A 14,761-nucleotide genomic window follows, 5' to 3' on the forward strand; every position below is an offset into this window, starting at 1 on the left:
TTAAGATTTTATATTAATTGTCTAATAGCACAACTTAGTTTGTTTAGACTTAACTGGTTTAAACTTACTGTATAAAACACTGCGTTAAACAGGGATAGCATGGCATGCTATGCCTCACCATACCTCGACTTTAACAAACAATTCATTCTCATTATCAGCTGTAATTTTCTTACTTTGCCAAGTTTCATGTCAATAGCTAGACACTGCACAGGCAAGAGGGCCAATTAGCTCAGTGGCTTTACTTTGCCCTTTCCAAGACTGCTCTCCTCACAAAAAAATCAGCTGGAGCATTCACAGCCACCTTGCTCCAAAAGCTAGCAATCAAGGAGCTATTTTAAAGTATGCCCAAGTCAGAACAACTGCCACAAACCCAGAGAGCTGTGCAATTTAGTCGCTGCTTCACCTGCAGCATCTGAAATTGTACCAGTGAGGCCACTGAAGCACACCCTTCAGTCTTTCTCAGAGGTACAGCAAGTCTGCTCAGCAGACATTGTCTCCCTTATTATCATTTGCAACTTATTTATTAGAGGGCCACACCTAACCTAGAATCTACGTGTAGTCTCCAGCAGTGAGTACAGAGCACTTCAGAGAAAAGGGCAAGAAAACCCACCACACAAGTTCGTTGATTTGCTTATGAAAGAGTTGTTGGTGATCAGCTTTGTGAAGTTAATGTACTTTTTCTAAATATATATCAACTTTTTTTTAATTATTGTTTTTCCTGAATGCAGATTATTATTATTATTTATTTTTTTCTGCTAGAATTATTTCCTCCTCGGCTAATTATACACTGTAAGAGACATTTATTTTCATTTACTTTACATTATTCCCTTTCCATTTATTATTGTTTAATACTCAACAAATGAGTTAGAAAAAAAATCAACTTTTTTTTTTTTAAAGCCACTTAGCTATTCAGAAACTATTAGCTATGAATACTGATTACAGCCAGTGCAACTTGGAATTACATCTTTCATGTGACAGGAATGTACACACATAGATATGTAACATAACAAATTTTGCAAAAAAAATACAACTCCCAAATTAATGGAAAAAATGAATGCATAGGCAATTTAAGTGCTGAATCCAAGCTGTAGTCTACAACAGCTGCATGTGGGTATACACACCTGATCTGTCCATACATTCTGTCTTTCTGTAAACTTCAAATGCCTCATTCAGAAACATTTGCAAAAAAAAAAAAAACAACACAATTTGTCATTAAGGCCACTAAGTCCATCAAACTAAAATAAATTTTTTATTCAGATGTTTCCTCCAAAATTCAGATTTAGCTCCTTTTCCCACCCAAATACATTACCATTAAATTCATTACAAGTCTCCCTGTCCATAAAAAAACAGATCGGGCTAAATACCATTAGTTAGCAAGACACACTGTATTTACACTTTGGAAACAATTTCTCACTAACCTGTTTCTGTTGAATGCTGGATTTCTTACTGTTTTTCATGGATTCAAGCATTTCAGTCTCCTAAACAGATTAAGAAGTTCAACTTTTAGGATAAGTTTAAATGGTCCCCAATCACCCAAAGTATGTTGAGTAAATCAGCATTCAGTTTAACCCAGTGGAAACAGTGTAGGAAATGATCTGGCATATTTACCCTTTTCTCATAATTCTGTTCATAATCAAGGCTACCCAAGTATAATCAGCAGCTGAAGATTTTGATTATGAAGATGAACATTCATTATTTATTGAACCTCCAGTGCAAATAATCTTAGAATGCAATAAATCAATTTTTTTTTCTGAAATTGATTGGTGTTTTCTTCAACTTCACTTATAGTTTAAAGCTATGAAAAAACATGTTCATTACCTCACTGCTCACTAATCAGCATGGTTCTAGAAGATCAGTTTTCTTTCCTTTGTTTTCTCGTAAGTTTTCAGAAAGCAAACATTAAAAGTCTTTAGGTGTCACAAGGTTAAAAAAGGCATTATTAATGCTAGAGATTTAATAAAATATCTAAACATGTTTTCACGCTTAAGGCCTACACAAAAGACAGAAGAGGTATTTTAGCTAGAAATCGTGCTTCTATTTTATTAACAGAGATACTTTTTGGTTTAAAATAAAGCGTGTGAATGTCAGATCTCAAATTGGTCTAACATTGCAACAGATGGAGCAAGCAAATGAAGTGGTGAAGAAGTGAAACCCAGATATGGATAGAACAGGGTAGAGCAGAACATTAAAAAAATACCATAAATGTCTTTTATTGTATGCAGTAAGAATGAAAGTCAAAGCATGCAAAGCAGACTATTAAAACTGCAGTGACAAACCACCTTTAACATTTAGAGCAAATATTATTTTCAGTAAAACAGAGCAGAGATGTACAGTCAAGTAATTCTGTACTGACATGCTGGAACATATAAGACCCTTTTCATCAATGGGACTTTTCTTAGCACATTTAAAAGAATGATAGCAGTAGCAGTTTTGTTTAGTTTAAATACAAATTCAGGCACCTACACACACACATGCTCACCATTTCTGGGACTTTGTTGGTTTCTTTAATCATCTGTTCCGATATCATTTTCTTCAAGCAGCTGCTGAGCAGAAAGGCCTGAAGAGGATAAACAGGAGAACATTTCAGTTAAAAGATGTAGTTGACTTCCATTCCTCTTCCACCAGGAAATTATCATCCCTAACTGGAGAATGATTACTTTCCTAATTCAGTGAGTTTTACTCTGCGCTCAACATCCTTTCAGTGCACCATACGAGCTGCAGTTGGTTAAAGTCCAGCCTCAGCATAACTTTCAAGGCACTGTTCAGAGAGCAGAATAAGAGTTTCTGTGACTTTTTTGAAGCAGGTTGTTTTCTCTAGCTGCCTGTGGTTGCTACCTTAAAGGCTGCCAGATTGCACCAAAGCCTAAGCAAGTTTAATCAAATGTGGAGCATCAGCATCAAGAACACTTCAACAAATGAAGCAAGCTGGAGTTTACAGGCACTCAGCCCTGCTTAAAAATTAAAGCTTTGGTGATTATACCAGATGGCTTTACCAGTGGTTTGTAGACTAGATCATAGAGTCGCATCTTGCACAACTAATATGACCTGAGCTCTACGTGCTCATCCCACATAACATCAGGGAGGAATGGCACTCTATAAAATCCTAATTAAGGATTATTTATATGTAAAGAAACCACTATGATGTCACATATTCACACCCTCTATTAACCTGTGTTATTATGGCATATTTGAACAACAGGATTTATTGTGGAAGATGAGAGCTTTTGGCTTTAGGTGGGTCTGACCAACTAATGATTTTTGGATACTTACTGAGTCCAGTAAGTAAATAGCACCTTCGTGCTCCATCCAAGCCTTGCTGCTGAGTGCTGGACAACATTTCTCTCACCATGGAAAATATTTATATAAAATCTCTTCCCCATATAATAGAAAATCAAATGCTTTGCCTCAGATAACTCTGTACCAAGGCTAACCCTGCCTGAAAACATAGCTGCTGCACTTGGGTAGAAATGGACCAATCACTCCTAAAGATCCTCATGGCTCTAATTTTACTCTGATCCTTTCCTAAAAGGAAAGAGAACTCACCTGCTTTGTGTACAAAATTATCCACTCCCATGTGCCCGAGTCATTGTACTCAAATCTGAACTCCAGAGTGCCTTCTTCACCCTGAAAAAACATTGAACAGAAGAAACAGCATGAAGGTGTTCAGCCTTACATCAGAACTAGTCAATCAGGTTCATTTTATTCAGTATATAAATAAAATGGCTGAAGATCCGTACCAGAACAATTCTTCTGGTGGGGGGAAGCAAGTGGGAGGGAGGGAGAGAGGAAGGGGAAGCCTTTGCAAGTGTAAAGTTGGTTAGAACAGTTCTTCTGCTCCCACACAAAATGCTCTGCCAGCTCCCCCTTCAATGAGAATGGAGAAGGGTAGGAAAAGCATGAACAGAATGCCAGGGAAGGAAGACAACAGAGTAAGGCTAGATTGTTTCCAATTATTATTTATATATAAGTATATTTACTGCTGCGAAGATTGCCAAGGGAGTTTGTTCTAGGATAGGTTTGCAGAGGAATATGGACAGATGGGAGTGATTTAAAACAGAATCCCCCTCCCCAGACTTGCCATTGGCTGATAGCCTTAGTTTTCACACAGAAGAAGTAAATTTAGATACAAACTCAGCTTAAGTACTTACAAGGAAAGTGACCTGCCAACTTCTCAACCTGTTGATTTTAAAGCTGACCTCTTTGGTTTGGTTAGTGGGTAATTTTATGCAACAGTTTATCTCGTTATTTCCAGCATAGATTTCAGCCGAGCAGCCTACTTCTGGATAGTCACAAATGCAAGGATCAAGCCGTACATATCCATAGAACTGCACTTCTCGAATCTTCTCCAGGAACTGCACCAGAAAGACAGAACTAAAATTATTTGCTGTAGAGGCACGTGAAATCTAGTGATTTGAAAAGAAGTGGGCTATGAAGCATATCATTCAGATTCCTAATCTTCTTTCTCCTGGGTGGACAGATTTACCATAACATTTCCATGCTGGATTCAGAGAGTAGAATTCATAGTTCTGACTTAGCAACTTCCCCCACTCCACTGAGTATGAGTAGCTGTGTCTTTGGAATGCTTCTCAGCCATGCTGAGGGGAAGAACTAAAACTGACCAGCAGGAAATACTGTGAACAGCTATCCCAGTAATCTTAATTTCCATTTCATTTCCTAAAATTATGCCAAACTTTAGTATCTCATCAGGAAGACTAGGATTCATGGTTAAGATTCCTACTAGCCCTTGGAATCCAAGTCATTCTTTTGGGATATTTTAAAATCCTTCCAGAGATAGGAACCTCCTTTTCTATTTGATAACTCAATATGTGGCCAGGAGACCTGGGTCTCTAGCTCAAACCAGTCCACAAAACCATGCTGTATTTTCAGAGTCATAGCCTCTGATATCACTCCTTTGAAATCCACTCCTTAGATCTGTTTATATTGTTTATAAAATACCATATTACCTTTTAAAAAAATAACATTTTACCTTTGCTTTGTTTCTATTTTTTTGTAGAAATTCAAGCTCTTGCATCTGCCCTTCTGTTGGTTTAATCCAATTCCTCTTAACTTCCTGGATTGCCTTAAAACATTTTTTTTTTTTAAATAGCAAAAACAGTCAGCAAAAATGTATTCCCTTTCACACACACAAGAAAAGACACACCAAAACCACCTTCCTCCCCCTTAAAAAAAAAAGCATCAAGTTTACACTATGCTGTTTTATATTTCTGATAGTTCCCAAAGCTAGTACAACCCAACACACCTACAGCTGAGAATTCAAGTCATATAATGCAAGATTGCCTATACACAGAGATTCAAAAATAGAGTGGACAGATCCCTATGTGTCTTTCTGTGCAATACTTTTCCCATGCAAAAAAAAACAAAACAGGGATGAGATAGTGCCTCAAGTACATGAGTCTGATAACAAAGATCAATAGCTATACCCATCTATTAGAAAAGCATAGCAAGGTAATGTAGACCAGAAACCATTTAAAAACATACCTGACATTAATGTAATTATACCAAACATTTAAGGAACTTGTATAAAGGAAGAAAATTTGAAGAAGTTAGCTTTTAAAATTCAGAAGAGCTTTCAGTTTTACCTGCATATATAGCAAATTCATTGAAGCTTTACAATCTGTCAGCAGCGTATCAAGAGAAGGATCCATATACCTTTTCCATGCCAAGGGGGGGGAAAAAAGTGAAATAAAATATGAAGTTAAGTTTCTTAATATAACCCTTTGATTTTTCAGCTAAAAATAATGATGGGATCTCAACCCAGCAAGCTACCATTATCCACCAGATTATAAAAAAAAAAAAGTCCTGGTTTTGAAGTGTTACATCATTCATTCTTTATACGTTGTCATAAAATGGAAGTGACCTTTAGTTTGGATATCCAACCTTTCCACTTTGATTTTAGTGGTACCAAACCTAACAATTACAACTTAAAACTAAAACTTTCCTCCTCCTTTTCTCAGACAGCCCATGCCTTACCTACATAAAAGTTGGTAAGGTTCCCATAGCATCTACCACCACTGGTAGTTTAAATATGTGCAATTTATAAGTGCACATGTAGGGAAACAGAGAATGCTTTGTAGAGGCCAAGCTCTAGCCCAGTAGATTTAAACCAGACAAGTTATAAGCATCAAAAACCAGATTTCTGCGTAGCTTCAAGCCAAGCAACCTTGCTCACTGCCACCAAAAGACATGGTTTTCTTCCACCCCTGCTCCCAACCACACTCCTTGCTCTAAGCATTCACCTGCTGCAGACAATTCAATTCACTAACCCTGCTATTAGCATTTTTCTTTTTCACTGCGTGGAGAAGTAGACCAGACCACAACCACCCCAATGAGCCATGAGACTGGTTCAGCTAAATTGCTTTGCTGCACCTTCAGGGCACTGTTTGACAAGCAGGACTTTGGCACCAGTCTCCCTGTCCCCAGGGTTTATCCTCACCCACAAGCCAGCACAGCAAGTGAGGCTGTAGGTCTGACCCAGGCTGAAATATAAGCCAGCAAAAAAAAAAAACAAAAAAAAACAAAAAAAAACAACACAACAACAAGAAAAACAAAAGTGTCCAGCAACTTGTTCTTAGCCTCAGTTAGTTCCCCAGTTGTCTGCCCACACGATTCTATCAGCACAACTGAGCTAAGCTGTGAGCAAATGAAGGGGGAAGAGTGCTCTGCTGCTCACAGACCGCTTACCAAAATAAATACTGAAGCTATTGCTCCACATATTTTGTGTATTAGCATGTAGAAGTGAGCATGTTAGATAACAAGCAATCTATCTCTGCCCAAACTGAGCTGCGGCTTGCAACTCTGAACTCAGAGCTCTCTTTTATATTGTTTTTTTGTGTATATCCATTTGTGGTCGCTGCATTATGCAGGTAGAAGAATTAGGAGTGGAGCAGCCACAAAACACCTCTCATCTGTATTCCAGAAGTGAGAGAGTAAAGATCTTGCTGCAGCAAAAGATGGTTCAGGAATACTGCAGTGATAAAATTAAAAATATGCAGAGACATAGGAAGCAGTCAATCCCAATTACAAACCAGCCTCAGAATACAACAGGTTGCTGAGACTTAAAGACTTTGTAAATAAGTTATTCAAAGGATCTCTTTCACTGTGGCAGTTGCCACATATCTTGCTAGTTTCTCTTAAGCTTCTTGCTCACCACTTCCTGATCCCAAGCTTACAGTCCAACTCTTTCATGCTCTGAAGACTCACATAAGGAAGTTCAAATTCTGCCACTTTCTTCACCACTGGGAAAAGAAAAGGAAAAACAAAAAGAAGAGAAAAATATTTGGTGAAATCTAGTGAAATACCCCAGCTATTCTCACATTTCAGTTAGTGCTGATTAGCAGTGCTTTTGGAGAGGCACCTCACAAGCACAAATTCTGGGTTAAAATAAAGTGAGAGGTTAGTTATCCAAGTCTAAACTCATGTAGCTTTGTTACTTGCAGAGTATCTATGCTCCCTCAGATTATACTCTTACAGAATATCCTTCTCTCTGAAGAGAGAGAAGCAGGATAGATGCTTCTGCATTTAAAATGTGTAGATGCAAGCTTCCAAGACTGGTATCTTTCTTTAATGGAAGACCAGAGAACAGTGCTTTAGCTAATGTAAAGGAAGAAAAGCATGCAGCTTTTCAGGGGTCACTGCTTTCCTGTAAATGCCACAATTCAGCAGAACATCTCAACGTGATTTTTAGTGTGTGAGCTTAGGTATTTCTTGGCAGTGGACTGTGGGTTACTTTTGGACTTAATGCGATTGTGAAAATGCATAAAAATGTAATCAATTAAAAATCTTTTCTGTTCTCCTGGGTATCTAATTATATCACAATACAAGGAAAAAAGAAATCCATCTGTGGCTTCACTAGAACAGCATGTAAAATGTGTTATATCTGGACACATTTGAGACTGACAGTCAGGGATTCTGTGCACTCAGCAAGTCGTTTCACAGGCTGAGAGAACAGGGGGACACGGGGGTTATAAATAAGAACAATAAGATAAATAAGGGGAAAAGGACATCAGCAGACCAATGAGAACATAAAAGACCCTTCACATTTTATGACTATAAAGAGACTCACAGCTCAGATTTACAGCTTGCTCAGTGCTATCACATTTAAGCTTAGGTAAGTAATGAAGCACGTCAAGGTATAAAGGAAAGCAAGCCACAGGCATTGTTTATAAATATAACAAAAGAGTTTCCGGTCCCATTGTTAAACTCAGCATGTGATCTGTGAATTACAAGTGGTTTATGTAGGTATAACATCTGATTCAATGCCTACCCAGAAGATACACCTAATAGTTCCCATGTGGTAAAGTTGCTACATGTCTTGTAAACAGCAAGGGGCATGATAGTCACATGTGAAAGTCCCCTGCACCACACCTCTCTGCTGCCATGCTTTGTTCCCCACTACTGCTCCTTCCCAGAACGTAGCAGCTGAGCCATCCAGGGAATGAGCCCGAGGGGGTTTGTCAGACAGGATGGGACTTTCAGCTTAAAGAGGCTCATGCAGACTGTTCAGAGGCTCCAGGATCAGTCACTGCAGCCAACAAAAAATCAGAGGCCTCAGTTGAGCACTCTCAGCAGCTTACCAGACAGGGCTCCATCATCACGATCTTGAATGAAAAAGAAGCTGAAGTATTTTATTAATTCTCTTGCTATCCCCATCTTGCATGATGTAACCTTTAAAAACAAAAAAGACAATGTTAGCTATCCACTGGCATGAATAACGAAGAGACACTCAGTACCTATTAACGTAACTTAATTTTCAAACTTCCTTATGTTCTATGTGGGAAAGAACCTTTCCCACATTGCAATATTCACATTTGCGAAGAGTTTCATGAGTTTCAAAGTAATGTAAAAGTGTAGTAAAACTGAAAATGTTTTGTACTCTGACATACATTTAAGTGTACTCCAATGCAAGGCATCTGCCATGTTACTCCCAGATCTTTACTATCAAATCCTCAAATCTCCTTGTACAGTATCACTGCATTCTCTGAGCCAATAACATTATTCAAGAACATCACAGATAAATATTTCTAAACAATCTGTGTATTTTCTAAGCTGTGGAGTTGCACTACAGTTGTAGTATTGCACTTCTAGGAAATATCTATGAGCCTTGCCCCCTTCACTGAAAGCAACAGGCATGTTTGTAGGTTTCTACACTTCTCTGGAAAGGTTCTGTCAAGAGTAGACTTGAGCTCTGCTGACCTTTCATTATCGACAGTGCATAAGAAGGAAAAATCATACCCAGCCTGACATTTGGACATGTAATAGCTATATAACTTGATGTGGCCCTTCCACATCTTTTTTGAAAAAGGACAGAAGTGACACCAATGAAGAAAACCAGAAGTGATCTGCAGAACCAGCTGCACAATGGGATAATGGGGACAGAAAAGTCAGGCAGAGGTGAGCACAGTAAAAGCTGGATCAGACTGGGGCAATCGTCTTGTTTTGCTTTAGGTCCTGAAAAAACATCAAAGCATTAGTTCAAGCAGCCATAACCTCAAAGAGCAGAGCGCTATTACAGCGTTCCCAAGTTCTGCAGTATCCATAATCTTCTGAGCTCACTCAGGAAAGTGGTGTGAGAACAGCAAGAAAACTCTCCACCCCGGAGAACATTCCTCTCCTAGCTCATCTGGCAGATTGTGCAACTTGATAGGGGAGTCAGACATTGTTCGGAGAAGCTGGACTTCCTTTTGTCTGAACAGGAGGTGGAGGTACTGGTTTTCAGACTTCTTCCAGAAGGTGCCAATCCTGAAACATCGCCAGCTCCGTGTCACACTGAAAGCATTGTAAATTCACTTATCTCTGCAGTTCAGAAGGGTTTTCCCCCAGGTGTACCAGCTGGTTTGGAAAGTAGACATGTTTTTGTCCATGGAAAAGGCAGACAAACTAAATATAGAAGAATTGTTCCAAGTTAAAATTAAGAAACACATATTTGAGGTTTTCCTTATCCTTGTTAATATCGGGGCTGTTACCAGAGAGGGCAGCAGAGCGTACAACGTGTTTGCCTCACACTCATCACCAGAATGGGAAGAAACTTTCAGAAGTTCAAACACAAGTATGAAGAAGTGAACAATCAGCGGCACCATCTTTCATTCCGTCTGCCTCTGTGCTAAGAAGTCCCCCAAAATTACTTGGAATTGGCCACAAAGCTTCAACATATGACCCCTGAGTTGCATAATTCTAACTGAACCAGATGGCATTTCCCAGGAATGTCAGGCAGACCAGATTCAGTGGGATTATTAATTACTTCATTTCTTGGATCGAGGCAGAGTCTGGTATTTGTTGGTCCGAACACAAGGATGCTGGGGAGCAACAGCTGTAAAAAGGACAGTGAATGCAGAATCTCCAGTGAGGAAACCTAAATACTTCCTAAAAGCCCTGTCTTGTCTTTAAGACCACCAGAGAAGAAATGGTGTCTGCAGTAAATCAAATGTCATCGTTTCTGTAAAATTCTACACAAATGTTAAGCCTCTATATACCTCAGTATACAACACAATGTACAATGTCACTGTCTGGCTTTGCAGTTACCTTGATCCACTGCACAACTAATGAGGTAATCAAGCCTCATTATTTATTAGCGTTTTTAAAGCATATTGACAAATCCTTTCCTTACTCAAGGTCCTTATGCAAATTTCCTACCTGAAATATCTCCTTACTTCTTGCACCCTATTAGCACCAACTTCCCTCTTCCCCAAATCAAAATTCCGATCTCCTTACTGCCTCCAACACATTTCGCCTTCAGCATCTCCCACCTCAGCCTCCGCAAGTCTCCTCTTGCAGGGTCTAAGACTGGCTCTGACACTTCCCATCCCCTGGAAGAACCGGTCCCAGCATTGCCCCGGGAGATGCAAACCCCATGGCAGGAGGAAGCCGGCTGCCTTCACAGCTATGGATTACCCTGCGTTATCCAGCTCACCATAACCGTGTGTGGGTGACAGGCTGATACATAGCAGCTTGGCGGAGGGCAGCGATTATTGCTGTTACCATTAGGGAATGGGAGGAACTGAGGATGAGGCTTCAACCTTGCCCATGCACACACACACATATTTACAACATGGAGAGCCACTGCGCCTCCTCTCCATGCATGGGGATGGAACCCCAGCAGAAATTTTCAAGCACAAGCCAGCCAGTTGTGTCGACAATATTCGGTTGTTTCACAATTTAACTAGTAGTTGTTTACTATATGGGTCACAACAGCTGTTACTGACATCCCAGAGCCACAGTGCTAGAAGCGTGCCAATATTGCAGAGGAAGTCGCACAGTTTCACAAGTAAACGTCAGGGGATGCAGAACAAGTAAAGGAGAAGCATGCAGAACAGCCAAGGCTTTCTGATTGCACGGTGACTTTCACAACAGCATGCTACTTAAGACTTCAGCCAAGACTAGGACATCACTTTTTACTAGAGTTCAAGCTCTCTCAACCGAACTCTGCCAAAATCAGAGAATCATTGAGGTTGGAAAAGACCTCCAAGATCACCCGGTCCAACCATCACCCTACCACCAATGTCACCCACTGAACCGTGTCCCCAAGCACCACATCCAGCCTTTCCTTGAACACCCCCAGGGACGGTGACTCCACCACCTCCCTGGGCAACCCGTCCCAGTGCCTGGCTGCTCTTTCTGACAGAAATGTCTCCTACTTGTTTGAATTGTTGCAGAGCAGTGCTTACACTGAGTCAAGGACTTTTCAGCTTCTCACACTGCCCTGCCAGCGCAGCGAGGAAGCTGGGGGTGCAGGAGGAGCTGGAAGGGGACAGACCCAGGACAGCTGACCCCAACTGGCCAAAGGGGTATTTCGTACCATATGGGGTCATGATGAACAATTAATATGGGGGGAAGGGGGGGCTGACCAGGGTGGGGGGGACCAGCTGCTGGGGGATAGGCTGGGCATCAGTCAGCGGGGGGTGAGCAATTGCAGTGTGCATCACTTATTTTGTACACATTATTAGTAGTAGAACTATTATCATTATTATTTTGGGACTTTGCTACCCCAGCCTCTGTCTACAGGTTCAGGGAAACAAAAGCCTTGGGAATTCCGTCTGTCAGTGAAGATGGAGGCAAAGAAGTTGAGTACCTCAGCCTTCTCCATGTCTGTCATTACCAATTACTCAGATACAGAAACTCACTCCTAATATAAGAAATTAGCCACTCATATTCACTTACACACTACTATTTTCACCCCTCAGTCTATTTTCACAAATATTAAAGGTGCATGGTGGCCCTCAGGGACTCCTCCTGTCGCCTCAGCGCAGCAGCCCGAAGGAAGCTGGGTCCTCTCTTGTGCTCTTCCTCGAGGCTCTGTGCAGAAGGGATACACAAGGGCTGGCGGATGGGAGAGAAGCACTCACACAACCCCTGAGAATCGGCAACAGAGTTCTTTTTTGCCGGGACATCTTGCAGGTGAGCCTGTGGGATGTCCGTGGTGTTTGGTGGCTCCAAGCTAAAGCTTGGGATGGAGCCTGCACAATGAGTAGGGAGCTCGCCGGGCACTGCTGTGACGTTGTTTGAGCGCTCAGGTGGCAGGTAGCAAAGACATGCTGGGGTAGTTCCAGGTCTGCTGTGGCTGAGGTGGATCCACTTCCATCGATTCCTCCACACCTGGTGGATTCATCTCCATGTTTGGCAGCAGGACAAGACAGTCCTTGCCCGGGACCACCCAGACGGGATGCCTTCCATCAGGGATGTTTTCAGGCCAGGGTGCAGAACCAGGGGGTCATCCAGTTCCATGTTGGGGTCCCATGCCACTCTCCAGTTGATTTCCATGCATGGGTTCAACGTTACCATCTGTTTCACGGCCATGGCTGGGTCCCACACTGTGTTCTGGACAGTTGGCACACCTCTGCTCCACATGGCGCTCCTGCCTTCGCCCTAAGCCACCATTGTGGTGATGATTAGGCCCAGGCCCCCTGTTGCTGTATATGTGAGGGGCCAGCCTGTCCCCTGCATTGTTGTGGTGCCACTGGTACTCTCTGTAAGTGTCTGTGGTGCCAGAGGTCCCTCGAGCACTGGTGTCTGCTGTGCTGCAGGCACTTTCCCTCTGCCCACGACACTTCTTTTCATTAGGTGCCTCCTCAAACTGCATCGCTGTCCTCACACTGAGGAGGCCTGCCCCTCGCCTTGCTGTTTCTCTTCCCACCACACAAAGTGGCAGTCAGAGGGCCCAGAAGCTCAGCAAGTGGTGGGCCAGCTGCAGGGGGCCTTTTTTATAGGGCCCACAGCACAGGTGGGGCAGCAGTGGCTTCAGCAAGGCTCTGTGATGGAGTGGCCCATGCGTGGCCAAAGGCAGCTGTGTTGGGATGCCTGGAAGATGCCCTCACGTGGAAGGAGGAAGGCAGCTAGGGGAGCTGAGGACCCCTTTTCTGGGGCTGGCTTACACACTACTATTTTGAACCATCATAGAATCATTAAGTTTGGGAGAGACCTCCAAAATCATCTGGTCCAACCATCACCCTACTACCAATATCACCCACTAAACTATGCCCCAAAGCACCAGGTCCAACCTTTCCTTGAACACCCCGTGTCTCCCCAAAGGAAAAATAAAAATTATTTGCTGATTCTATCAGTGAAGGAAGCTTGAACATGGCAGCCAACAGCCACAGAAGGAGAGGGAACATAACATTAAGGAGATATATTTATGAACAAGCTTAAGAACCAATGCTCATCTGCTAAATCAGGAACACCCCCGGCACAACAGAACCCTCAAAACCCACAGAATATATTATTGTATTTTCTCAGATAGGGAGTTTTACTCTTTCTTGACTGAAATGATCCCCATTTTTGCCCAGTTCTCACAAATGGAAAATTTCCATGATTCTAGAAACCCATTACCTGTAATATTCTTTCTGCAGTATCTGACGTCTGGATATCAAGAGTAATATTGCTGCCATCAGCAAGGTAAACGTCCAGAAAGGCTCTCTGGGTTTGGATCTTAAATGTGGCCTGTTAGGTAGAAACAGAACATTGTTTTATTGCTTCCCATATCGGTGGAGTCCTTCTGAAGACGCTGAAGCTCCATTTCTCTATTACTCCAGCAAAATTAGCAATTAAAGTCACTGTTTACTAAACAATAAGTTACTGAAATTACTGCTAGAGCTTGCAGATGACAAACAAACAATCATGAAGAATAGCCAGTGGGAAGATATAGCAGAATCCAGGGAGGGTCATTTTGGTGTTAAGCTGAGCATGGGTTACTTCATGCCAGTGTCTGTAGGAACAATATAGTCGTTATCCTAGGAAGAAGAAAGACTAAGAAGGGGAGGTGGATAAACAGCTGCATGTGAATATTCAAAGCTGCAATCTTGCCAAAAGGAAAAATGCAGCCCTATACCTACAGATAGGAAAATCTCAAGTGAGATTAACGAGGCTGTGGTATCCTAATACAACAGAACCACTGCCCCTGGAAAACTGTGCAGTACCAGAGCCCCAGGGTTCAAGAACACCACAAATAGGCAAAGAAGAAACCTAAAAGCACTATGAGGCCTGTTTCCTCATGACCTAGATAAGTGACTTCAGAGGTCTTTCTTATGTCTAGACATAAGAAAAGTGTGATTTGCAATCTGGAAAACAAACACACAGAAGCCAGATCCATTGGCTGTCAGTAGACGGTAGACAGTTGGACTAGAAGTAAGGCACGTATTTCTAACGGTGAGGTTGCACATGGGAATGACGTGTTCTCCACTCTCTAGATGGCTTTCCACAGCTCAAACTCAGAAAGCCCCATGCCATGTTGTGCATGAGAGCTCAGACTTAC

The 14,761-nt window shown here is 41.7% G+C and overlaps 1 protein-coding gene across 4 annotated transcripts in view; it reads right to left on the reverse strand.

Moving 5' to 3' along the window:
* SNX31 (sorting nexin 31) overlaps window positions 1-14,761 on the reverse strand; it is a 29,484-nt gene that overhangs the window by 1,549 nt on the left and 13,174 nt on the right. For all 4 annotated transcript variants that reach the window (XM_068672371.1, XM_068672373.1, XM_068672369.1 and 1 more), the window contains 9 exons: window positions 13,840-13,950; window positions 8,595-8,685; window positions 7,169-7,256; window positions 5,601-5,670; window positions 4,988-5,080; window positions 4,149-4,352; window positions 3,544-3,624; window positions 2,480-2,557; window positions 1,419-1,478 (listed from right to left, as the gene is read on the reverse strand). In XM_068672371.1, coding sequence (XP_068528472.1) covers window positions 1,419-1,478; window positions 2,480-2,557; window positions 3,544-3,624; window positions 4,149-4,352; window positions 4,988-5,080; window positions 5,601-5,670; window positions 7,169-7,256; window positions 8,595-8,685; window positions 13,840-13,950 — 876 coding nt within the window. The remainder of the gene's footprint in view (window positions 1-1,418; window positions 1,479-2,479; window positions 2,558-3,543; window positions 3,625-4,148; window positions 4,353-4,987; window positions 5,081-5,600; window positions 5,671-7,168; window positions 7,257-8,594; window positions 8,686-13,839; window positions 13,951-14,761) is intronic.

The sequence above is a fragment of the Anas acuta genome, chromosome 2 (genome assembly GCF_963932015.1).
Source record: "Anas acuta chromosome 2, bAnaAcu1.1, whole genome shotgun sequence".
NCBI lineage: Eukaryota > Metazoa > Chordata > Aves > Anseriformes > Anatidae > Anas > Anas acuta.